The sequence below is a fragment of the Danio rerio genome, chromosome 20 (assembly GCF_049306965.1).
Source record: "Danio rerio strain Tuebingen ecotype United States chromosome 20, GRCz12tu, whole genome shotgun sequence".
Classification (NCBI taxonomy): domain Eukaryota; kingdom Metazoa; phylum Chordata; class Actinopteri; order Cypriniformes; family Danionidae; genus Danio; species Danio rerio.
The window spans coordinates 35,269,321-35,296,600 of record NC_133195.1 but is presented as its reverse complement, the minus strand read 5'-3'; the positions used below and the strand labels follow the sequence as shown (position 1 = coordinate 35,296,600).

General features: G+C 34.9%; 1 protein-coding gene across 1 annotated transcript; it reads right to left on the bottom strand.

Annotated features, from left to right (window-relative positions):
- Positions 1-27,193, bottom strand: snx3 (sorting nexin 3). Its single transcript, NM_001037106.2, has 4 exons — positions 26,945-27,193; positions 6,071-6,166; positions 3,122-3,246; positions 1-973 (listed from the first exon to the last, which is right to left on the bottom strand). The coding sequence occupies exons 1-4, from the start codon at positions 27,104-27,106 to the stop codon at positions 868-870; spliced, it is 489 nt and encodes a 162-aa protein (NP_001032183.1). The 5' UTR covers positions 27,107-27,193; the 3' UTR covers positions 1-867.
- Between the last annotated feature and the right edge of the window lie 87 nt (positions 27,194-27,280).

The following is a 27,280-nucleotide window of genomic DNA, read 5'->3' as shown; positions in this document are numbered from 1 at the left end:
TCCTTATTTAATATTTAATTAATTAATAACACTTTTATTTAAACTTTCCATGAATCCTGCAGACCCCAATTAGCCCCCGAAACCATATACATAATAATACATTTTAGTAGAACCATAGATGTTAGTTTTTAAGCCACATCCCACTACTGTGTGTTTGATCCGTTTTATTGGAAAATTCTCATAAACAAAACAATGGCACAGCAGTATACAAATCTGAAAACATGCATCATAGACAGCACTCTCTGTGTTTCTGTGCCACTCCATCACAGTAAAAACAGGCTTGTGTAGGACACAGCGCACATTTAACCACCACAAATGAAGAAGGTTCCCAATTAAGTGCATCCTGGACGGTGAGCCGCTGTATGTGTTCTTCAGCATTAAAAGCAACACAAGTAGGCAGTAGCGATAACACAGGGATGCCAATGTGTGTGTGATATAGTGCTTGCATAACCGTGACAGTTATTTGGTTTTTGTTTTGTTTGATACTGGAAATATCAAAGTTAGTGGAGCCTTTAAGACAAACTACCATAAATAATTGTTAACCACGATTAATTACCAATAAGGACGTGTTGGATCAGACGTAAAAGTGGTTAATATTAACATTAAAGATTGAGAAATCGGAGCAAAAAGACTGAAACAATCTAAAAGAACAGATCAAAGAAGTGAAGGGATACAACATGACTAATTCTCGAGTATGTTTTAAATCATTTTTTACGTCTCATTTTCTGCCGAGGTAAATGTTTTGGACGCCCTATGCTTCATGCTCACAATCTTTTCCGATAAAGGATGATTTGAACCTTTCTTATTGCTTATGGGCCATGTTTTTTTGTGTTTGTTTGTGAACGTGTGTGTAGAGTCCAGACCAGTTTAGGCTTGTCTAATTTTGGAAGGGGTGTAGTTTTTATCCACAGACTCATCCTGTAGGAACATGTGCAGGCAGCGCTCATTTTGGGCCAATGGATGACCAGCAACTCTGCAAAATAAGACCACAAGATGAGCGAATTAGCCATCAGAGATTATGGTAGGATGCAAACTGCAAAGCAGGAGAGAGAGAGGAAGAAAGAGAGAGAGAGAGAGAGAGAGAGACAGAGAGAGAGAGAGAGGAAGAGGGAGAGAGAGAGAGAGAGAGAGAGAGAGAGAGAGAAGGGGGCGGATTCAACTTTGACCCCAATCAAGATGCAACTCTTAGATATTATTAGGAGGCTGTGACATTTTGCAGCATTCCTCTTCAGATCATAAATCATCCAGCTTGAATTTCAGAGCGATAATATCGAAATTTAATTACGCATATCTTCAAAAACAGTAGAATGAGCCATCATGCTAATTAAACTCATTATTTTACATTCAATCTATTTCAGCTTCCAGTGGGATAAAAAAAAGGCCCTCACACCTCTAAAATTACGCAAATCTCACAATGTTAAAAGTCAAGATGACTGCGCTTTGGGACAGGCAATGTAAAGACATGCTGCGCATGGAAGTATGATGAGTATGCGATGCTTCCCCTTCCCCAGGTGCTATTAGCACTGAACAATGACATTTAATTTAGGAATTTTTAGTAAAAAGGAGGGAGAAAAAAAATAAATAAAAAAACGGTCTTAATTACCTCCATATCCTTCCTTTCTTCAAACCTAATTTACAGCTGTTCATCTCGTATTAAAATTCAAACAGGTAGAGACGGCACATTTGCACATGAAACAAAGATAATGGCAAAGTCTGCAATCACAGCAAATAATTACAATCGAACTGTAACTTTTATTGTCTCAGTCGGCGGGGGAACGGCACCTCGGATCAAAAATAAGCAGGAGTGCACACAACATCTTGTAGGGAAAAGGTATGCACGCCTGTAATTTCACTCGCAATTATCATAAATTACACATCAAAAATAAAACAAATGTAAAAAGTAAAGCTGGTGCACTTGCGGCCTCTCATCAGTTTCGATCATTCTGTAGGTAATTATGAGAGAAGGAGGAAAAATGGAGTGTGAGGGAAGACATCGGATGACACAAAGGCTGGCAAGTATGTGTATCTGTTTTTTCTCTTTCACTGAAGTACCTTAACCTAAAAACTGCAAATTAGCGGAAAGAGGGGAAAGCGATTGTATTTTGTTAGTGCGATCACCACTTTACTCTACTTCATAAAAACAGTTCAGATGTGCCAAGGCCAAAAGAGGAACAACGATGTAGGATGTAAATCTAGTCGCATATCAACATTCAATCAAATACATTTCAGAACAAACCGGCAAAGAAAATGTACTTGATTTTTAATGAATGACTTCATCTGAAGCTGCTCTTTTTCCCACAATTATGTGTCCTCTAATAATAATGTAATTGAAAAAAAAAAAAAATCACTAAATGATATTAATAATTTAATTCAAGTAAATAACACATAAATGTCCTACAGGCCAGTAAAAAAAAAAGTTTAGAAGTCACCTGTCTGTTTTGTATTTGTATTTTTCTCTTTTCCTTTTTGTCAAAAGAAGCCCACTGTAAAGTCAGAAGGATAAACATAGAAGTAGGAAGTTTTAGGAACTATGTCATATCATTAATATCATTCAAGATTTTCAAATCAGTTATTTTTATCAATTATTTTAACGATTATAAAGATTTTCATAACCATTCAATATTTTTTTTAAATCAAGCTTTGATGCATTACTTGCTTTTGTTAATCTTGGACAGTTCTACCTATTATAGTTTATTAAAATATTAATGATTTACAAAAAAATACAGATTTTTTTTATTAAGCTCACTCCTTATTCACTTATTATACTGTCCTCTACAAATATGCTCAAAAGGCAATAATTGTCCAACATTCCTGAACATTATCACCAATAAAGCCTAGAAAAACAGGGCATTAGTTTATTGTAAACCGATAGGTTCAAATATTCTTTTTCAGCTATCAAAGAATTAAAGTGTTACTTCATTTTAGTTTTGTAACTATTAAATTGCTTTAAATTCAAAATTGCAATATATACATCAGTGTAAAACCTATAAATGGTGAAAAAACATATTCTGTAATTGTGTATTAAAACCACCTGATTAATTGTTTTACATGTTTATATAGTTGATCTAAATGTGAAGGTAGAAGTGAATGTTTGTATAGTGAGGTTGGTCTTGTAACTCACTTGTTGAGGAACTGTTCCAGCCCTTGCCGCCGTTCCTCAATAAAAGAGTCATCAAATATACCATCATCCCCACGGAAAGGAAGCTGCCTGAACAGAGCTTTTCCAGGAAGAGGAGGAACCACCACCTGTTTGAAACACAAAAACTTCATTTATGTCACATACATCTCCCAAAATGCAATCATTCACCTCTTACAAATCACTTCAGATATCATTACCTGAACTACGGAACCACTTTCAATCCACTGATTAAATTCAATGATCCATCTCAATGGCCATGTACACACTGTAAAGTTTCAGGAATGACAACTGCATTCAACTAAACAAGTGAATCCCCTGAATAAATGTTTACTGTGTGTAAAAATCACGTCACTCCCAAATTTGTGATGGCAATATCAAATATTTTTGACCAATTTAATATAATGGCACCTAATTCTCATTATGTTGTGCAATCTGAGGAAAGCTATGGACTAGAGAGGTACTGAGGTTTGTTTACACTTGAAAGACGGCATTACAGAGTGCTTTTGTGCTAGCTGTTTAGACTAGACTTGTCAATCAACAAAGGTTGAGAAGGTGTTAAAGAGAGTAGAAGTGGGTACCTTTGAGATTCATATTTTAATTATTTTCTTTTTCTTTTTTTACCAAAAATTTTAAGATTTTTTATTATATTTTTATTTTTGATTATATTATATTATATATATATATATATATATATATATATATATATTTTATTATGATAGGACAGGCGTCACAGTGGCTCAGTGGTTAGCACTGTCACCTCACAGCAAGAAGGTCACTGGTTCAAGTCTTGGCTGGTCCAGTTGCCATTTCTGTGTGGAGTTTGCATGTTCTCCCCATGTTTGCGTGGAAATTAGGTTGAAGAGAGAGCAGTGAATAAATGTCCACAATTCAGGACTTGAAGTCGGGTCATTCACAGTGCAGTGAAGACATTATATTTGGGAAAACTGATCATTAGGTTCTTTGCGCTAACAATTTGGTTCATTATGAATGTATATAGCTTGTGGATTTCTCCAGGAAGAACTGGCAACAAAAACAAGGCACAGCTTTTACCTCTTTCCCCGTGTTTGCTCCGCAGAGTTGAGAGGCATAAAGAGGCAAAACTCTGCTGTTCAGTAAAATATACTAGCATACCAGTGTTTATAGAGGACCACCAGTTCTGCACATTTTCCATGTCTCCTTAACCAAACACACCTGATTCAGATTATCAGCTCATTAGCAAAGACTGAAAGACCTGTAACAAGTGTCACAGACAAAGGAGACAACCAAAATATGTAGTGTTGGTGATCCATCAGGAACACGTTTCTATACTATACTATACTATACTATACTATACTATACTATACTATACTATACTATACTATCCTATACTATACTATACTATCCTATACTATACTAACAACTAACAATACTATACTACCAACTAGCTCAGTGGGTCGGGAACCTTTTTTCAGGAAGGGCCATTTCTAATTTTTGCAAATGCATTTTTTTAAATAGACATTACATACACACTACTGGTCAAAAGTTTGAGGTCAGTAGGATTATTAAATGTTTTAAAATAAGCTCATCCTGCTCACCAAGGCTGCATTTATTTAATCAAAAATGAAGTACAAATTGTAAAATTGCACACTAAAATAATTTAATTTAATAATTTATTCAGGTTTTTTTAAAAGATGAATTTTCAGGTCCATTACTCCAATCTTCAGAGTCACACGATCCTTCAGAAATTATTATTATTATTATTAATGTAATAGTAATACAATCAATAAACACTGGAGTAATAATTTCATTTGAAACTACATATAAGCAAAGAAAATAAAAAAATATTTAATAAATAAGTTTAACAATTTAACTGATTTTTTTTACATTTATTAAATGCCACCTTGATGAACAAAAGAATTTAATTTAAATTAATAATGATAAAAAACTGACCCCAAACTTTTGAACGAAAGTGTATATTTAAACAGAATGCAACAACCCAAAAATGAACAAATATGAAGTATCACATGTTGAGCAAGTCCATGAATTAAGAAAGGACAATTTATTTAAATTTCTGCTAAAAAAAAAACAAAATCATATTTTACTTTTCTTGAGAAAATAAAGGCAAACAATTTGCGTTTCTATGGTAGCCAGAAACAAAAGGTTTTTGCCCTTTATTGGTGTCGTGATTCAAGTTTATCCACAGTCGAACGTCCTTTTATTGCAAACTGAGCTTTTGTTTTTGTTTTTTTTAAAAATGACAATGAAACAATTTGTATTTTCAATAGTAAACGGATTTCTAGTGATGATTATAATTTTTTAAACTGTAAAATTTTATTGAAGGGAGATGCACAGAGACCCAGCCTATGTAATTTAGAGTGGATTTATTATTTATTATTTTTATTATTTCGGTCAAAGAGCCACGTGGCACGCGAGCTATAGGATCTCCATCACTGAACTTGCTGTTCGGTTCTGTACAAACTACATAGACTTTGTATTTCTGCGTTAAATTTCTTTCTTCGTAAATAAGTATCTATAACATTTTCTACATTTCACTTTTTTAACTTATTTCAACTTAATAATATGAAAATGAAGTGCCTGCTTTAAAAAGCTTTCAAGATTTAAGTTATCCAAAAAGTTGTTTTTCAGGTTAAAAATGGATTATAACTGCTATATAAACATAATTTAGCACCATAAAGCACAAAATATTAAAAACATCAGCATTACTGCATTAAAAGATAGCAAGTTCTTTTCACTGAAATTAAATGTGAAAGCAACTACTGGTCACTTCAGACCAAAACATGACCAGCTCCAGAAGGCTATTTGAAATGGAGCCTTGCAACAACACTGACATTATGCAGCAGACGGAAAGGAGGATAAAAAGCCTCAGTTGGAGTACTTGTGCATCATGTTCCAACCAAACCATGGCTACTATTTCACTCATTCATCCTTCACCTTGCTTTCCCTCTCCAGCTCTCCTCTCAGCCACTCAAAGTCGCTGTATCTCCTCCGGACACGTGACTCCTTCAGCTTGAAGATGGGGAGGTTTGTCTGGGAAGAAACAGAATGAACAAAGAACATCTTAAACATGACGTCCACCTCAGATTAAGACAGAATCTTTCAAAACAGACCCACATAGAAGTGAAAAAAGACTGACAATATAGCCGAACAGCATCAATACTTCAATAAAACCAGGTTCAATATTAGGGTAAGACATTAAATAAATAGGTAAAGTCCACAAAAAGGCCCACTGAGACGGTGAAGCAGGGTCACAGGAGAGGCAGATGTTTAGGAAATAAAAGAACAGCCTGATGACAGCATTCAAGGAGAAGCTGAAGAGGCAAAAGGCAGCGTAAGTAACAAACACAGAGTCTGGAATAAAGGTACAGATCGATACTCATACACTACACATTTGCTCGACGCAGACTCCAAACAGATGAATACGCGGTGGAAGAGACAGTAAGTTAAACGAATAAATGAATGTGTGCTTTGGGGACAAAGTCTCGTGTGGCTCCTAATTGGACAGGAAGAGTTGAAATGTTCATCGATCCCCAGTTACCCCAGACCCTTATTCTCTCTCTCTCTCTCTCTCTCTCTCTTTCCATCTCCTCAGCTGCTCCAAGTCAGGTTTTTAGCCTTGAGAGGGTCCCTTCGGAAAATGTAGATCTTTTCTTACAATGAGGAACATTGATGAAATACCCACCACTTCAGCTCAACCCCCCCACCTCTATTCTTTCAGTATTTAGCCACCTCTGCTTGTTTCTCCATCCATCAATCTGACCCCATATTTGTCCATTTCGTCCAATCTCTTTAAACAATGTTTCAGTAAAGGTGCACTAATTAAAAATCAAGGATTAGCAGTCAATCATAACTAGTTATGAAAATGAAAAATGAAAGAAGCAAGCATTTAAAATGAGCCTTATTCAGGTGTACGTAACAGTCCATGTGGATTTGTTTGATAAGTGATATGACTGGAGTCTCCTGGTAGTGCAAACTTATAACATATTACTAAAATACTGAGTGGATTGTTTAAGAGTTTGGCCTAAGTGATGTTTTAAAATAAATTCAAACAGAAAATGCTTATATTAAAATGTAAATAAATCCTTATAATACACAATGCTGTTCAATATGTTGATGGACAGGACAGTGAAAAAAAATCTTAATGTGACTTTTTTTAATTTCACAAGGCTCCTTTGACAGCATTGATGTTGTAATGTAATTAAAATACATTAAGTTAAATAAACTTAAGCATTCATTTAGTTGTTCAAGCGTAAAACTATATGAAAGACTGTACAACCACTAGCCCTGTCACTACCAGAAGGCTAACGCAGAAACATGGCAGGGAAAATGGAATTTAATGCAGTGCTTCTTGTCCGGTCTGAGACCAACTTTTTATCGTATATCTATCAGGCAGTGAAGATCACTGATTTTGAAAGAAATCAGACCTTAAACATGGCTATTTTATAATGGGAAGACTGCAAGTGCTGAGGCTGGCTGGCTGAAGTTAAATGGGGTGAACATATCCCATTCTAATCATTTCTAAATCTAATCTCCTCCATATTGCTTTAAAATACAGCATTTTCAGTCAAATTCAAACGAGTTTGACTTGTTTTGTGGTTTGTGCCGACATAAACAGTAAAAAATGCCAGGCTTCACAAAATTGTGCCGGGACAATATTAAAGAATTAAGTTAGTTAACTTATTAGTTTAACAAATTTAAGTGGATTGAACAATTAAACAATTAGGTTATGCCTAAAAAAAAAACAAAGAAAAAAAAAAACAACCTCAACAACAATTGTGCTTCAGCTCATTTAGTTTGAACAAGCAAAATCATAATTTTGTGAGTGTATGCTCATGTCAAATTAGATTTCATTCACCTCAATTTGAATAAGAATAACACTTTTTGAATTGATCATCACCTTTTTAATGTATTTTGCTGCAGTGCTTCACAACAGAAAATAATCTATAGTCAATTGAAGTGACCAATTTAAAAAAAATTTAAATTTTGTTGTAGGGGGAAGGACACTTCATATTTTATTTTTAATCAAATACATGTTGCTAGGATGGGCATAAAAACCTTTATAAAAAACTTTTTCATTCATTCATTCATTCATTCATTCATTCATTTTCCTTTGGCTTAGTCCCTTCATTAATCTGGGGTCAATCATTCACACGCATAGTACATTGTGGACAATTTTAGTTTACCCAATCCACCTACAACACGTCTTTGGATTTGTGTGGGAAACCAGAGCACCGGGAGAGAACCCACACGAACACAGGGAGAACATGTAAACTCCACACAGAAATGCCAACTGACCCAGCCGAGGCTTAAACCATTGACCTTCTTGCAGAGAGGTGACAGTGCTACTCACTGCACCACCACACCTCCCTTATTTTATATCTTACCAGTTTTTTTTTTTAGTTTGTTTTCATCGCAATTAAATGGACAATTCACCTAGACAAATCTGTCTGTGTGATTAAATTATATTAGATAATTATCCTTTGAATTTTTAGTTAAATTTAGTTAATTTTAGTCTTTAAGATTTCTTTCAACACATTTTATTAATAATTTTATATACGTTCATATAGTGATTTTAATAATTACAAAAATACGTTCTTAATGGAGCTAATAATATAGACCTTAACAGTTTTTTATAATCCAGCCAAAAAAATGTAACTTTTTCCAGAAAAAAAATAAAAGGAAATACTGTAAAAAAAAAACAAACATTTCACAAAACTTTATTTCTATAGCGCTTTTACAATGTAGATTACGTCAAAACAGCTTAAGATAGAAGTTCTAGAAAATTGAAACTGTGTCACCATTTTTAAGAGTTGAAGTTCAGTTTAGTTCAGTGTGGTTAAAATTTCACTGCACCGTCCAAACACTGAAGACTAAATCTATCGATGCACAGCTCCACAAATCCTATTCCAAATGTCATTTTTTTGTTTGCAGAAATTCTCACACCACTCATGAGGCAACTGCTTAAAAATGCAATTCAGATTTTTTTATAACCTTGACTCTTGCATTCCCTGAACACGCGGTCATATAAGATGAGGATTAACTCCACTATGAGAGCTGGGTAACTGCAGTGCCGAGAAAGCGTTTATTAGCAACCTCACTGAGGTGCTCGCTAATACTCTGTGAATGGCTGGACCACTGAGTTAGATTCCACTAACTAAAGAAGTCTAAAGAAGTTAATTCCCATGTCAATTGATCGCAGCAACAGGTAATTTAATACACATACTCATGACAATAATGTCATGGTTTCGAGACTATTATGTGGTGTGCGGTAACACAGGAGGAAGAGTTAGATAGTTATCAAGCAGGATTAGTTCTTACTGCTTAGTCCAAGGATAAAAGCCCTTTAACTTGAAAACTTCTTTAGACAGAGACATAAATGATGAAGGTGTCAAAAGGTCAGATTCTTTTTGTTGTTGTTGTTTTTAATACAATGAAATAAGGTTGAAAGAACAAAAATAAATAGCCAAATAGGTTAGTCCCCATACTGACAAAAGTAGTATTTTTCGTTTCTCTGTCAAGTTTGAACAGAGAAGCTTTATTTTCATGTCAGCTAAAACACATGAAACAGAAGGTTATTGATCATGGTAAAAACAAATTAGAAGATAGAAGATTTGGTTTATTATATATTAGTTATAGTTATTAGTTATATTATATATATATATATATATATATATATATATATATATATATATATATATATATATATATATATATATACATATATATATATATATATATATATATATACATATATATATATATATATATATACATATATATATATATATATATATATATATATATATATATATATATATATATATATATATATATATATATATATATATATATATATATATATATATATATATAGATTAATAAATTTTCTTTTTGGCTTAGTTCCTTAATTAATCAGAGGTGGCCACAGCGGAATGAACCACCAACTCATCCAGCACGTTTTACACAGCGAACGCCCTTCCAGCTGCAACCCAGCACTAGAAAACACCCAAACACACTTTCACACATATACACTACACTAAACACATCAAATTCCCAGTATTTCACGTTACTGTAATTTTTCACAGTAAAGTATATTAGTGTCACTTTACAGTATTGAACAGTTTAATTTTACGTATTCAGAATTTTATTGTGAAATAAAGAAAGGCATCATGATTACAGCAAATTACTGGCTATATCCTTCGCACATTAGTTATAGGAATTCAAACACTATTAATATTTTATTCCCCATAGAAATTAATACACATTACTTTTATGCTAGTACAGGCTATTTGTTGATATTCATAAATATTTACAGAATTATTGTTATTATCAAGTACCATACAGTAATTTACGATGAATTTGCATACAGTACCTTACTGTGAAGGTAATGGAATTATTAGCCAGTAATTTACTGTAAATAAGGTCAAATATTATACAGTATATGGCCAATTTAGCTTTTTCAATTCCCCTATACCGCATGTCTTTAAACCCAGAGAAAACCCACGCGAACACGGGGAGAACATGCAAACTCCACACAAAAATGCAACTGACCCAGCTCGGACTCAAACCAGCGACCTTTCTTTTGCATTCTGAAGCGCGTCAAACAAAACGCCCAATTTGAGCCACAGGATGTCTAATTGCATCTTTGCATTGACTTCACTTGTAAATCACTCGGGCTTCATCTGCATCTGCAATGACTGTAAGGGCGCAGGTGAAGCATCATTTTTCGAAAGACACTTAAATGCATCACATGTGCTGCATAGGCAATGTCTTTAAGTCATTTAAACAATTCATTGCAACCTGAAATAAATAATTTGGTTATATGGTTTAAAATTGGATTATTTGTAGGATTATTTACTTTTTTTGCAATTTTTTTAAATTTTAGTTAAGAATTTTGCTGGATCCCCAAAATCTGCAACTTTTTGTTGCTTTTGCATTGGATTCAGCGATCACGAAATCGAGAAAAACTAGGGGGTCTGTAAAATATCTTAATTTGTGTTCCAAAGATAAACGAAGGTCTCACAGGGATTAGATCAACATGAGGGTTAGAAATAAATAACAGAAATTTAATTCTTTTGGATGAACCAATGCTTTAAAAGAAAAAAAAAAGAGAACATGTCCTATATTTCAAGATTTATTCATTTATTTTTTCCCTTTTTTTCTTGTAAACCATACATTTAACTGCAAGCTTCTGCAAAGTTACAATGGCAACTACTTAAGGTTAGGGGTTTCTTCAAATCCCTCTCTTCAAGTAAGCCTAATAGTAACGGTGATGCTTGCAAGCACCACTAATTACACTTCAACAGAGTTGCCGCAACGGGAGCAGTGTTGTATTTATGTGTGCGGTTCGTCACACTTTATACAGCTGCAGATGTAAACTGCGGAGAGTTTGACTGTCCTCCCCTCACTGCTAATGATCTCAATCAAACCTGAGACAAGCAAACAAAACAGCCCAACAAAGGGCCTGATTACCGTGGCAACCAAAGTTAACCACACAGACAGAAGCCCTTACACATCAAACACTCAATGAGCAGATGAAAACAGCCCAATTCATTAAGACGGCAGGCTCGCGCTGCGGCTAAGACATGCTTTTCAAGAGGTCCATCAATACCTGCGAGTGCACCGGTGAGAGGAGAACGGTATGACATGATTAAACCGGCAGGTAATGAGACGACACGATCAAATGCTTAGAGACTCTCTGATGGTCAGCTATGTTCTCTTGGGTGGTTCTTATGTTAATTTCGTCAGCTCTCTGTGAAATTTAATGATCTCTGTTTTTTAATTATCTCTATAGTAAGCTACTAACTGATACTAATCATGAGTGTGTTCGTGCAGCATTTTCATATTCAGTGTGATAAGGCTATGTGCTTTGTAGATGGAAATTAACACACTGTGTCTGGGTCAACGCTAGCAATGATGAATTTGAACTGTAACAGTGAATACAAAACAATTAAAACAAAAAAAGTAATTAATAAATTTTTTAGATATTTATTTATGTTTGTATTCAGGGATGTTTATGAGTTAATGTTTTTATGAGTAAAATAATATCATATTTTATATTTATTACTTTTTGCAGACATAGAAAAACAAGGAATAGACAGACAAACACATCATGAAATAATCTGTGCAAAATGTAAAATAAAGCATAAAACAACGGAAAACGGCGACATACAAGACATATATAACCTACAAGAAGACACAGGGATGTAAAAAGAGAGAGGGAAAAAACATACAAATCTTAAGAAATTAACAAACATTATTAGTCTTTATGGTGTTTTAGGAAAAAAAACAAAAAAGTGGATCCCACATTTTATCAAATTTCGCAGACCTCTCAGAATTTATTCACACACACACACACACACACACACACACACACACACACACACACACACACACACACACACACACACACACACACACACACACACACACACACACACACACACACACACACACACACACACACACAGCCACACAGCCACACAGCCACACAGTTGAAGTCAGAATTATTAGCCCCCCTGAATTATTAAAACCCCCGTTTATTTTTTTTTTACCCTGTTTGTTCAACAGAGAGTAGATTTCTTCAACACATTTCTAAACATAATAGTTTAAAAACTCTTTTAATTCTGACTTCAACTGTGTATATATATAAATAATATATACAGTTGAAGTCAGAATTATTAGCCCGCCTTTGAATTTTTATTTTTTTTAATATGATTATTAAAATGATTTTATAAAAAGATTATTTTATTTTTTATTAATTTCTTTGGCCTCATAGTTTACTGAAAATTTTAAACAGTTTTGAACAGTAAATATGCTCACATTTTACAATAGATTTTTGAACGAATGGTGCATTACTTAACTTTAAAATAACTGAATGAAACAGGTACTATCTCTGATTATTTATTGCGTCATAATCAAAATATGCCGTCTCAAGGCATCTCTGATGCAGCTTCCAGTCATCGTCAATGTAGAGCAAACGTGCAACGCGTAGTTACATTTTTTGAGAGGTGTGCAGGTATACAAGCAAGCAAAGGCTGCACCGAACCATACCTTTGTGTTAGATGCAAAAGTATAAATTAGCCTTAACAGACCGGGGTAACATGACTCCGTGGTACGCGGTAGGGAAAGTAACTGAAAAAATTGAAATGAAAAAATTTAATCGATTATAGGTTCTGAATGTCGATTTCGATTAATCGCCCAGTCCTATTCAATTGTCTTTTTTTAACATTGTGGCCTTCTCTTGAAGAATCAACAGGTATGCTAAAGGCTATGAGCACATCATCTTCTCGAAGTTGGTCTCCAACCAAACCTAGATTTTAAAAAAATGAAATAAATTAATGTCAAAAGTGAAAACAAAATCATCCAAAAAGAACAGAACAGACTGACTGACTACAGAAAAGTCGGAGAGATCGAGCAAGCGAGACAGAGAGAGACACAGAGCGGCTCCATTTTATGCACAACACCCAAAAATAGCCAATTGTGCGAAAGGTGCACTAAAAGCACTCTTTCTTTTAGTCACTCTTCCGCACTGTTAAAAGCTTCCACATGGCTTATGCCGATACGAGGAGATGGCAGAATCCTGGTCTCTCTCCTCTTTTTCAGATGCATGTGTGCGAGGGGGACAATGGTGTATCCTCATTAGGAGGAGAGAGAGGCCAGAGAAAAAAACAGCCGAGAGAGGTCACCTCACCCAGCGTAAGGGCTCTGCGCTAGCTATGCATTAGCTTTTAGCGAGTCGGATCAAGTCAAGTTTAAGAGCGAGCATTTCATCTCTCCGCCCTGCTCTCTCTTTTTCAAAATAAAAGTAGCAAAAATGGAAGCACAATGCCATCTCATCGCATCATAGCTCCAAAGAGAAGAGGACAGAGGGACAATGAGAGCACTCGGGCCTCACCGCCATCATCCCCCTCCGTGTTCGACACACACACACGCAAAACACACCCGCCCAACACCCTCACTCTGGCAAAAAGCTGCCCTCTGTCTTTGTTCCCATAGCATCAACTCCCACTTTTGATACTGTCATCTCAAGTAGGATATGGTAGCCTTGATACAATATGCTGCCCATTACCATTAAAATAGTTGTCGGGGAGGATGCTGTAGACTTTGGATTACACTTGACTGGGACTGACAACCAGGCAAGCAAGCCATTTTTAGTAATGGCAGAAAGGGAGAGCGAAAGAGAGGGCTTTTTGGAAATTGGAAAAGAGAATGAAAGGGGGATGACGGGGAGGAGGAGGTGAAGAGGGAGTGAGAGATGGGCAGGGAAAGAGAGTGTTGTACACAAAAACGCAGAAGGGGGGCTGAGGATTGTCCTGTCTGTAAACAACGTCCAATCTCAAAGTCCTCGCTCTTATGGAGTCACTCAACTTTAGCACTGTAAACAAGGTGTCTGTCACAACCATGCTTTGTATCGAACTATTAGGAGAAGGACTTGCATGAAAACTTTTGATTATCTGTCTGCACGCTTGTGATTTGCTGTCATGTGAATACCAGACTGTACTGTGTGTGACAAATGCAATAAAACTGACCTGTTCCCAAGAGCAAGGAAATGCGTCACTAAGTTGCATAATCCATAATATGAATGATTAGAGGTTGTCAGTATTTTTATTTTTTTTCAGTTGCTTAGAGTACTAAGGCTATTTTTGTTAGACATAAAGCAACTCTTCTGTTATAATGTCAAAAGAAATACTTGTTAAACTGGGAAATCAGGCAGAACATTTTACATCTAAAACTGCCATTAAAGGTTTGGGGTGTCAAAAGAGTTTTTATTGTTCTACACTGTAAAACCTAACAGTATACTTTATCAAATAAATTGAGTGTCGTTAACTCAAAGTTAATTCTACTCATTTGAAAAGAGTTTTGAACTCAGTGTTGATACACTGTAAAAAGTGAAAACTTAAACAAATTACTTGTAACTTGACTTGTAACAATTAAATAAATTAAGTTTGACAAACTTAATTTATAACAGTTTTCTGTAAAGAAAATAAGTTATTTTAACTGTAACACGTTTTTGTGATTTATGGCAAGTATAATTATTGCTCGCTATAACTAGTGAGCAATACTTGTACTTGCCACAAAACATAAAAGTATTATTATTATTATATTACTATGGGAAGGAAATTTGTAATTTATTACTTATTATAAAAATATTATATTATTTATTTGTAAAAAAAAAAGTATTTTTACTATATTATTATATTAAAATAGGAAGGATTTTTTTGTAATTTATTATTTATTATAAATTAATATTATTCTACTTATTTGTAAAAAAAAAAGTATTTTTACTACACTATTATTATATTAAGAGTATTATATTGATTGATTTGTACTGTACTGTAAGTACTGTTCCATTCTTGTTTTCTTAAATTACTAGACTTTGTTACACCTAAATAACTAAACTAAATAATTTATTACTAAATTACTGTCATAAATTAAGTGTCAAACTTAATTCATTTAATTGTAACAAGTCAAAGTAATTTGTTTAAGTTTTCACTTTTTACAGTGTAATGTTATACCGCATATCTTCAACCTTAATAGTGCAAGTTCACAGTACTCATATAGATTAGTTTTTTTATTACTTAAATGATTTGTAGCAATTGGTTTCCACAAACTGTTTGAGTTGCCTTAACTTATTGGGTTTTACAGTACTCTTAGTTTAAGTTCTTTTTATTTATCAGGTTTAACTGTGCTGAAATTGCTTTGTTTACTTAAATGGATTAATTTTACAGTACTCATTAGGATACATTTTTTAACTTAAATGGTTTGTTGCAATTGGTTTCCTCAAATGGTTTGAGTTACCTTAACATTTTGGGTTTTATAGTGTATTAATAATTAGTAACATGCTGAAATTTGTGCTCATATTTAATACAAAAGTTCAAATGAACAATATTTATTTGATTTTCAAAGAGCCTGAGCCTTTGCAAACCATTAGCAGATATATTATTAATGCCACTGACCATGTTGAGAGTGGTGTTTTCATGTAAAATATGTTTTGCACGATTAGCTTTCGATAACAAACATACAACTAAAATGAAAACGGTGAGAAAGCAGCCATTAAGTAATGCAATCTGATCATAGCAGGGTGTATATTTGTACAAGCTCTGCGATTCAGCACACAAGTCATGTTGTACTTATTTATATAGCACTTTATGCGGCAGACTGCTTTAGAGCAAGCAGCTAGTATTAAATGTGTTAGTATTGTTTTCAATTAGAATTACACTTCAATTTTGACTATAAAGCAGCTCTTCAGTGTTTACATTTCTACCCTTTTTTGGATGTGAATGTTACATCAATTGGAATGTTTCTTCAGTGAGAGTTCATCTCTATAAAATCGAATAAACAATCTATAAAACTTTTGGTTTCCCCCAAAACATTTTTTTGTTGTTGTCTGTGCTACTTGCAGTGCATTTCTGTATTTGCATGAGTTGTGATGGATGTGTAACCTTGATTAACTAAAGAAGATTTCCACAGCACAGAGACCACGGTGCTCAGTATATACAAGTACACCCCTTACAAATATATCTTTTAAATTCATATTTTTAATAGAAAGCGATGCAATATTATATTTGTGCATATATATTAGATTAGTCAGTACTGAAGCCTAATCTGGAGCTTGTCCAACAAATTAACTTTCGATAAAGGTCCACAAACTAGTACAACCAAATTTATATGCTATAGAAAAAAATATTAAATACAAATTTTAAAAAGAGTAAAAATCAAGAAAAGCAAAAAAGAAGAAATGGTGTTGAAATGTTGTAGGTTGTAATTGCTTTGTAATATTTTGCTTGAATTTAACTGTATTATCTTTCAATTTCTAAATATGTTTGGTGACTAAAATATTATTTTAATAAATTTATGTTTAATAAATCTGTTTTGTTTAAATTCACCAAAATACATTGCCTATATTCACTGAGAAATGGATAAAAATATTAATTTTCAAAATGGGGTGTACTCAATTATGGTGAGCACTTTATACTGTGTCACCACCAAGAGACAAAGGTAGTGTTAAAGTGTGTACCAGCTGGAAAGTTCTCAGGAAGAAACTTCTCCAGAAATTTTAAAGCTTTAAACTAATTTTAGCACATATTTCCTCAGTTACATCACACTATTTTATTCTTCGACTTTGGCTTTTACCTCAGGGCCTTTTAGCAGTCTATGTACTCCAGAAGGGGTTGCAGTGATGCTATAAGAAAACATTTCAAATAAAATATCTTGAACCTTTTTTTTTTTTTTTTTTAACAAATAGAAGGAAACTTTCTTCAATAAATAAAACATTTGGTGGAATACAAACATTCGGTGGATATTAATATGGAACAATTAATTAAGAACTTTTATTTTTAAGAGCATGCTTTGTGCTGTTGCATTAAAATTAGGGCTGAACGATATTGAAAAAAAAATCTAACATTGCGATATATATTGTGAAATAAATACAATTTCACCATAAGTCATATTATCTTTTTTTGGGAAGAATTGCTAATGTTAGATCAATCGGGATGTTTCTGCAGTGGGAGTGCATCTCCATAAAATCTACTAAACAATCTATTGAATTGTTGGGTCCCCCGACACATTTTCGTTGTTGTCTGTGCTACTTGCAGTGCGTTTCTGTTTTTGCATGTTAAGTGAGTATTTTCAATTCTATTCAATTCAATTCACCTTTATTTGTATAGTGCTTTTACAATGTAGATTGTCAAAGCAGCTTTACATAAAGGGTCATAGTAAGTCGGAAAAGTGTAGTTCAGTTTTTTTAGTGTTTAAGTTCGGTTCAGTTTAGCTCAGCTCAGTGTGGTTTACTGATCCCAAACCATGCAAGCTAGAGGCGACAGCTGAGAGGGAAAAAATAATAAAAAAATTTACAGATTGGCGAAAGTGAAGAAAAAATCCTTGAGAGAAACCATACTCAGTTGGGCACGACCATTTTGATTTCTCCACTGGCCAAACGTCTTGTGCAGAGCTTAAATTTTCAAGCACGTGTTTAGAGATTGATGAATTTATGTTTACTATTTGCATCTCCATAAAATCTAATAACTAATCTGCAAACTTTTTGGGGTCCCCCGACACGTTTTTATTGTTGTGGTCTGTGCTATTTGCTGTGCATTTCTGTATTTGCATGTGTAGTGAGTATTTTCATATATAACAATCTAATTTAAATACAATTAAGAAAAAGACACAATTGAAATAAAATGTTTTATCATTTCCAGAGTCTAAAGCAGGTTGCACACCAGAAGCGCCGCTCGGCGCCGCAACACGGCGCGTACATGACAGTTTAAAGTATCGCACACCAGACGCGCACATTCGAATGATATTTAACATGAAACTAATCAGATGGCGCTCTGTGGCGCGGCTGAAAAATGAACTGCGTCCTGAGCCGTCGCCGGGCGCCGCCGACTTGCGGCGCCGGTGTGTGTATCCTGATAGAAACCTATGTTTAGAATTCTAAAATACATGGCGCTGCGTGGCGCGCCGCCGAGCGGCGCTTCTGGTGTGCGACCTGCTTAACAGTATTCAAGTACAGATAAAATAAAAATAATTCAATAAAAATAATCCTAGTTAAGGTCACAAATTGAACAATTTCCTATGCCTGAATGCTGAATGAAATGACTAACAATCGCAGGCATCAAAAACACATGCAAATGATCAATCATAATTCAAACTCAACATTGCATATCCTGCGATATGAGTGTGACTATTGTGAATGATCACATTGTGATATCGACGCTGAAACAACATATTGTGCAGCCCTAATTAAAACCCTACACTTCTATGTAAAATTCACCTAAAAATGAAACCCTATCATCATTTACTCACACGAATGTCATTCCAATCCTGTTTGACTTTCTTTCTTAAGCAGTACACAAAAAGACAGGTTCTGAAGACCTGCACTCTCCACACTTTCCAATACAAATCTCAATGAATAGGGACTGAGGCTTTTAGGCTTCAAAGAGGATGCAAAAGCACCTTCAAAGCATCAGAAAAGTGGTTCGTGCAACTTCGCTGGAGCCTTTGTGTGAGGAAGAGGCGACATTTAAGTTAACTTCTGCAACTGGATCACTGAGTTCACAAAAAAATCATTCAATTTTTGATTTGTGGACTGAACCAATCGACTAAAGATGTAAAATAGCCTTTAGTCAATTGGTTCAGTCCACAAGTCAAAAATTGAATGATGTTTGTGAACTCAGTGATCCTGTTTATATATCCACAAAATTGAGACTTCTCAAATGAACACACCAATCCAAATAATGCCAAAAAAGTCAAGTTTTTAGTAAATAAAGGCTTTGATATTGGGCTGGTCTTAACACAAAGATTTCAGATGACTTCAGACGACTTATAGTGCACAAGTTAGATAATTTTTGGATTCCTTTTTGGCATTTTGGAACTTTCACTTTGGATTAATAAAGCTGAGAACAGGCTTTATATGGAAAATGTCATGAGGGTCAATCAGAATGGCCTTTATGTTACAAATCAATAGACAACTGAACTTCAAATCAATCAAGTCAAATGGAGGTAAAGATATGCCCATCCTGAGACGAGACCAGAGGGGCAGATGACGGGGGATGGGTATGTTTTGTGCCATCCAGTGGGGGGTGGGTTTGGCAGGGGGTTAAGACGAGGTCTACACCCCCATAGTCATTCACACGTTCCACTTTAAAAGAAGGGATTAAGAAGCTTCTCGCTCTCTCTCTAAGACACACAAATATGGCTTGGCTTCTTTCTCTCACTTTCCATGCCAGGATCATCTATGGGATGCGGGATATGACGATAGAAAGTATAATGGTTGGCCACCGAACGAAAGAGAGAAAGCGTGTATGGATGGTGTGGAAGAGCGCAAAAGAAAGATGGTAGCCTTGGCACGCAGAAGCATGTAATCAAGACAGGCAGTGTTACTATGACAAATACAAACAGAATCTTATTATCTCTTCTCATTGTTGCAATCGGGCTACTTCAGAAGCAAATCAAAAGTTGACAGCTCCGCTCTTTCTCTCAGTCTTGAGGGCTAGAGCGAGAGAGAGCGATAGCGTGAGAGGGATGTGTGGGGTGTTCCCTTATGCAAAGCAGGGTCACCGCCGACTCAGAGACACACAATAATACTGATTACACGCATATGCTAATTATTATACGCTAATCAAGTACAGTAGCTTTAGATTTGGGCTAATGGCAGGCAGTGGCCCGCTCTGTAGGTAGGAGAAAGCTAAAAATACTATAGGAAAGCTGGGAAGACAGTGGCCTATTAGCAGACACAACAGCACCTGTCACAACTCATCAGTTGGGGAAAATGACTGCTTAGGACAGGCAGGGGTTGTGACAATGTCTTGTCTTCGCCTCCGCCTCCTTTAAATGAGCATTTCCTATTTAAAAGTACAGCATCTCAAAGGAGAATTTAGGCTATTTAGGGAAGAAGAAAAAAAGTGATTTAAATGGGAAGCGTTTCAACAACAATACATGAGTCTGATGAATATTTCATCTTTCATCAACACTTCAAGTTTACCTGCTGAAGTTATGTGACAAACATGTCAAGAATAAAATAGGATAGAGCAGAATATAATGGAATTCTAGGCAAACACACCACCACATTTTTTCACCACCACTTTTGATGCAATATTGCAATGTTAAGCTGCAGGGACAGAGGGAGCCTTGTTCAAGTACACAGTTGTTTACCAACTAAAGTCTTTAACCAACAGGATGACTTCTAGAGAACCAGCCCTAACAAGGTCACACACTAAAGTTAAATGTATTTTGCCTAATTATTTTGCCACACACACACTGAGAGCAACTAACTTTTTTTTTTTCTGGCACTATAAGCTGCACTGATCATTAACCCTTGTGAACTGTTCAAAATTCTCTCTTCCATTATATTCACGGCTGTTATTACCCCATAGACTAGCAAAGCCATGACAGCAAATAATCATATAGTCTTGATTGTTGGTGGTTTACCTTATTGGTAAGAGGTAATATGTATAATATTTACTTTTTTGATCATTAGTTGGCAGTATTAAACCTTTAAATTGGCCTGTGCAAAAAAAGTTTTCTGGCTTTCATATGGAGTTCTATGGAGAAAAACAGCAGATTTTCTCAAAATATCAAAATAGGTGTGCAAAGGTCTTTCTCTCTCGCACCCCCCCCCCCCCCCCACACACACACACACGTTACTCCATTTAGAAGGCAGAAACTAATCTTTTTTGCAATGCAACTGATGATCAAGAGTATAAAATTAAAATTTTACCTCTTCCCAACCATCATTACAATGGAGGTCAATAGTGCAAAAACAGTCACGAACATAACGAAAGAGTAGTAAACTTGCCAAGAGCGTATTGTTGAATTTTTGAAAAATTTCAAAGCATTTTGTTTTCAAAATAAGATTTGTGACTAAAATTTATTTGCTGAAACACATGCTGTGTCCCAATTCACATACTATCCGTCCTAAATAGTATTTAAAAATAGAATTAGTGTGTCCCAAATCGTAGTATGTTGAAAAGAGTATGCCAAAGGTTCCCGGATGGTTTACCATTTCTGGTAAACATTTTAAGCGTTGAACTGTCCATACTCTAACCATTGATACTGGCTGAAATACATTGAGCATTGGACGTTAATTTGATTAGAACTACACACGCGGGTAAAAAAGTGTAAATAACCTACAAAAATGATGGATGCGCGACTCGGTGCGAGACCAACCGTCAAGTAGAGAGGCTTCTGTAAAGATGTTTGTATGACTCTTATAAATATCTAACTGGAAAATATTTAAACCACGTTTTCCGTGCTATATTTCTACTGCAAAAACAATGTGAACTTATATAAAGATGTGTTTGGACATTAACATCTAAATGCATAATTATCCAAAGACCTGAGGAGATTTCTTAGCATGAAAGACTTGTAAATGGGAGATTAACCTACTCCTCTTCTCCAATAATGTAGGAAATGAAATATGAAAAATGTAGATGATGTGAGGATGATTGACAGGGCTCATAACTAAGGAACACAACCATCTGTTACCGAGGAAGTAGTATGTCCCAAAGCTTGCATACTCTTCTGATCAAACATTTAAAAGTATAAAAAGCAACAGAGAAAGTTGTGGCCAAATTAAGACTCAAAATCACCCCAGAGTGGATGAAAACATTCCCAAAAAGTCCAAAGTTGGGTTCAACTTTACATTAACAAGCATTAATGCAATATGGAAACTACTAATTATATAATAAAGTCAACCTGCACATGCTATAGTCAGATATGTCAGTGGAGTTAACAAGATGATGCCAACCCTGACTTCGAGGACAACACATACACTTAATACACTTCATTAAACATGTACACATAGACATCGCCTACATTCTAAAAATTACAGGTTAACTATGTCTGTTTATAATACTTATATTTGATTGTAACTTTAACTTATTCTGATTGTAATGTAATAATGTGCAACTTTTGTAAAGCTGCTTTGAAAAAATAAGTATAGTAAAAAGCGCTTAACAAATGAACACATTGAATTGAATAGAGTAGGAATGCCTATTTGGCTGGAAAAATTGTCCAATTAAGTATCAAAAACAACCGAGAACTCTACATTTTTTTGGTCTTGGTTTAAGGTTTGTCCTTTAAACTAAAGGGAAGAAATCCATAGTTTCAAGATTGAAGCAATGTTAGATTATTATGACTAGAAAGAGATGCTTTTTAAAGTCAGCAATAAATTCAATATAAGGATACGCAATGTTAGAGGCTTTTATGTAAACAGTTTATAAAATGTATTTATATAATCAATGACATAGACACCATAAATATGCAAATACATTATAAATTAAATCAAGTTTTAAGACTGTACAGAGTTAAACATCAACAGATGAATAACTGTTAATCCTGCGTAAACTACGAGCATTGTGAAACAAAGACGGATTCATGTTACCTCACTTTAAGGGTTAAATATTACAATGTTGAATAATAAGTGTGAAAAAACCAGAGTGAGTAAGTGAGTGAGTGAATGTGCCAGATATGTAATCTTAGTGTTAAAAAGAATAACATTTATTTTTGGTTTGAGAAGTCTATATACATGTTATGTGGGAAGATGAGCTGTATATCTGTCTTTTGGTCAATTGCATGCGTGACAGGACAAACACACTTAAAATGCAAAGCATATGGCAGCCACGTGTGTCTTTCTCTCATTGTTTTAAACTTCCTTTAACATACCAATTCATTTAGGGAAACATTGTAAGCATTTTGTGCAAATGCTTGCAAGCTGATTCATGTCTTTGGAATGACATGGAAGTGAGGAAATTCTAATGAAACAAACTGGATCTAAATTCAGAAGAACAAGATCACGAGATAGCAAAAAACGCATTTAAAAATGTTTACGGTGGGTGCATTTAAGAGGAAAAGGCATCAAACTAAAAATGGTTAAAGATGATGTGCATAGATGATGTGTTAAGCAGGATTATCATTATCGTTAAAGCACCATTATCTAGGTTTTGCACATGTGGGTGTGGTGAAAGACTATACACTTGAGATCCTGGTGTAATCAGTATTCTTTTATGGGCTCTTTTTCATCCCAATTGTAAATGTTCCTACCAAAAAGTGTACTCCACTACACAGCATAAGTTAGTTAAATGCAAATAGAGGGTTAGACAGGCATTAAGGTGTTACAAATAGTAAATAAAGGCACAGCTCAACAAAAACTCAGTACAACATTGTGTTAAAAACCTGTATGCATCAACAAGCACAGTAAATGTTAGTGCGTAATATTAAAGGTAAAATATTTGTGTCAATTTACTTCACATCAGGCCAAGATGCAGGTTACTTGGTCTAATAGATACTGGCGTAAACATATGCAAGCAAAATAAAGTTATCAGTTGCTATATCAGTTGCTTCTGACAATACCTTTTGAAGCTTTATGTTATGAAACTTTATTTACAACATTATTGTAATACACAGCACAGCCTCAGCAAACAGTCCTGAGCATGAGATTGCTGTCCGACAACATGTGCAGATGCAAATTGACACAATAGCTATTAATGTTTGTTTACAAAAGAGAGAAGACATGATTGCTGTAGCTATCACTCATCAAAATAGTGCTTACCTGTGCTTTTTATATAAGATGCAGCCTGCATAAAGTTGTAAATAAACAGCATGGGCTCATGAGTCAGTTTTTGGGTGTGGATATGTCATTGTGCAAAAAGTGCTAAATGAAGCTTGCACTCCAGAATTCCTGAACACATTTAGGACTGTTTATTTAGACTTTGGATTAAAAATAAATACAAATAAATAATGTTCAGTAGCTTGCATCGATCATTCGATCTAATACAGTTTCTGCAAGTTTTACCAAGATAAATTTAAGACTTTTTAAGACCATGATGAATGAAATTTTAGACTTATACAGGGCTAATTGCTATACATTATTTTTTTCGAATATCCCAGTTAGAAAAGATTTTCACTTGCCCTATCAAAAAATTATTAAAATTTAATACATTTAATACATCAATAATATATATTTTTAATTTATTTTCAAACACATCCATTCACAAACCCTAAAACCCTTTCAAGAATCAAGAATAGAACAAAACATAGCTGTCAATTACTTCAGTCTAAATTAATAATAATTTAATAATAAAAATATAGGTCAGGTCAGTATCCTCAGCAGTAAATTAATTGACAACTTATAAACAAATATTACTGTAAGAGAAAAGTGATTAAATGCTCTTTTAAAATAAAAAGTTAAACAATTTATTGAGATGGATTTTTGATGATCGTATGGGTGTTAATGGCCAGATTGGGTAGCTATACATGAACAAAGAAAAAATAAGACTCATTAAAAAAGATTTAAGACCTACAACTAGGCATCAGTCAGTGTAGGTTTGTGACGATATGATAACCTTGGATAAAAATATCACAGTAGGTATTGTGAATACTGCTCTAAAATAAGTTCTTTTTAAAATGTCTTAGTAAAAAAACAACCTATTTTCCCCATTAAACACAATATACAGCATTTTTTATTTGTCATTTTTTTTAATTTACAGTTCACATTTATAATATTTTGGAACAATAAATATGACACGTGAAATTTTTAAAATAAATCATCGACTTCTGCTGGGTTCATTAGTTTACAAAACACGAATTTCTTTAGAAGACATAAAAATACATAAAAAATTACTTAAAAACGGTATAACATAAACTTTTTGCGGTTTTAAAACCTTGACTTTTTCAAATCGTGGTAAACCTTGAAGGTTTACCAATAAACCTTGAAGGTAAACCTACAACATCCTATTTCAGTAGATTTAAGACTTTTTAAGGAGACCCTGTCATAATAGAGGTAAAGTTGGTTTTCATTCATTCATTTTTATGTCAGCTTAGTCCCTTTATTAATCTGGGGTCGCCACAGCGGAATGAACCGCCAACTTATCCAGCAAGTTTTTACGCAGCGGATGCCCTTCCAGCCACAACCCATCTCTGGGAAACATCCACACACACACACACACACACACACACACACACACACACACACACACACACACACACACACACACACACACACACACACACACACACACACACACACACACACACACACACACACACACACACACACACACCTCATACACTATGGACAATTAAGCCTACCCAATTCACCTGTACCGCATGTATTTGGATTGTGGGGGAAACCGGAAACCGGAGGAAACCCAAGCGAAAGCAGGGAGAACATGCAAACTCCACACAGAGTGAGCCGAGGATCGAACCAGCTACCCAGCGACATTCTTGCTGTGAGGCGAACGTGCTACCCACTGCGCCACTGCTTCGCCCTATAGTTGGTTTTATATTTGGATATTCAGACATTTTCCTTAATAATATAATTTCAGAAAAGTATTTATTGCAAATTCTAAATAGGGAAGTCACATTACCAGCAAATAACCATCAAAGTACAACATTGTCCACAGTCAAATAAATATTGTTTAGAACAATGTTATAACATTATATAACATTATTCTAAACATTATAAATGTTGTTTAGAAGTCATACTTGCATGTTAATTCTGATCGAATATTCCAAGTAACATGGTAAACAATATATAGACTGCTAAATGAACGAATATAAAACCAACTTTACCTCTTTCCTGTCATAGACTTGTCAGGAGCCATGAGTTCTAATTTTATTCTGCTTGCCCCCTGTATATGTTATTTAGACTCTCAAAGTGATGGCAGCAACTGTCTTACATTTTATAAATAATCTAGGACAACAGTTACAGCCAATAACCTTGTTATGTAACGTGCTGGATAAGTTGGCGGTTCATTCCGCTGTGGTGACCCCGGATTAATAAAGGGAATAAGCTGACAAGAAAATGAATGAATGAATGAATGATATTTGGTTGGACTTTAAGGACTGACAGTTTCAGCCAGCTTTCAATTTCAATCAGTCTGATTTCCATACAATGAAAGTGAACTGTCAGGCAGATGTCACATTTCTCTCCAACAAAGGGGTTTGATAAACAAGAGGGTTTGTAAATGAAGACAGTTGATAGAACTACTAGCACCTAATCAGAAAGTTGCAGGGAAACTCTTTTCTAATTCAAAATCCCCAAAATGTAAACAGTAACGTTGTTTTTTAAATAAGTTAAAAGCAATCAAACAATACAGTTACAAGTAAACCCACGAGTAAACAGACGTCGTGGTTTTATTGACTGACATGAGATTGGCTACACTCACACTGTGATCTATAGTGTTAGCTCTCCTTTAAATCGCATCAGCAGTGTATTAAGAATGTACTTAGACACCCGTACTACAGACAGATCAGTGTGTGGGAGCGTGTTTTGATGGTCTAATCAGGCCAATACTGGCAGCTCACCTTCAGTTTGATCTCATATGTCGTGAACCTGTTCCGACCGACGCCAACTGTTTCGGGGTTGGTAACATCAATTTCTAGAAAGTTACTCGGTGGCCCGTACGCGTCATTCAGGTTTTGTGGTTTAGTATACAGCCTTCTCGTATCTGCTATGGCCTCAGCCATTGCTTCCCGTTACAGGTTTGAGCAAACAAGCAGCTATCGATTGTACTTCCGATCAGCTGAGGAACAGCTGACATGTGACATGCCAACACGGTCACGTGGCAACCCCCATAGCTTATGATTGGATAAAAGCTGTCATACCGAGTGCAGTGTGATTTTTAGTCTATAATTATGTGA

Coding starts and splice junctions, on each gene's coding strand:
- snx3 (NM_001037106.2), bottom strand. CDS start 27,106: ATGGCTGAGGCCATAGCAGATACGAGAAGGCTGTATACTAAACCACAA. Junction 6,167..26,944: donor CATATGAGATCAAACTGAAG/GTGAGCTGCCAG, acceptor GTTTCTTCCCAG/ACAAACCTCCCCATCTTCAA. Junction 974..3,121: donor CTGGAACAGTTCCTCAACAA/GTGAGTTACAAG, acceptor CTTATTTTGCAG/AGTTGCTGGTCATCCATTGG.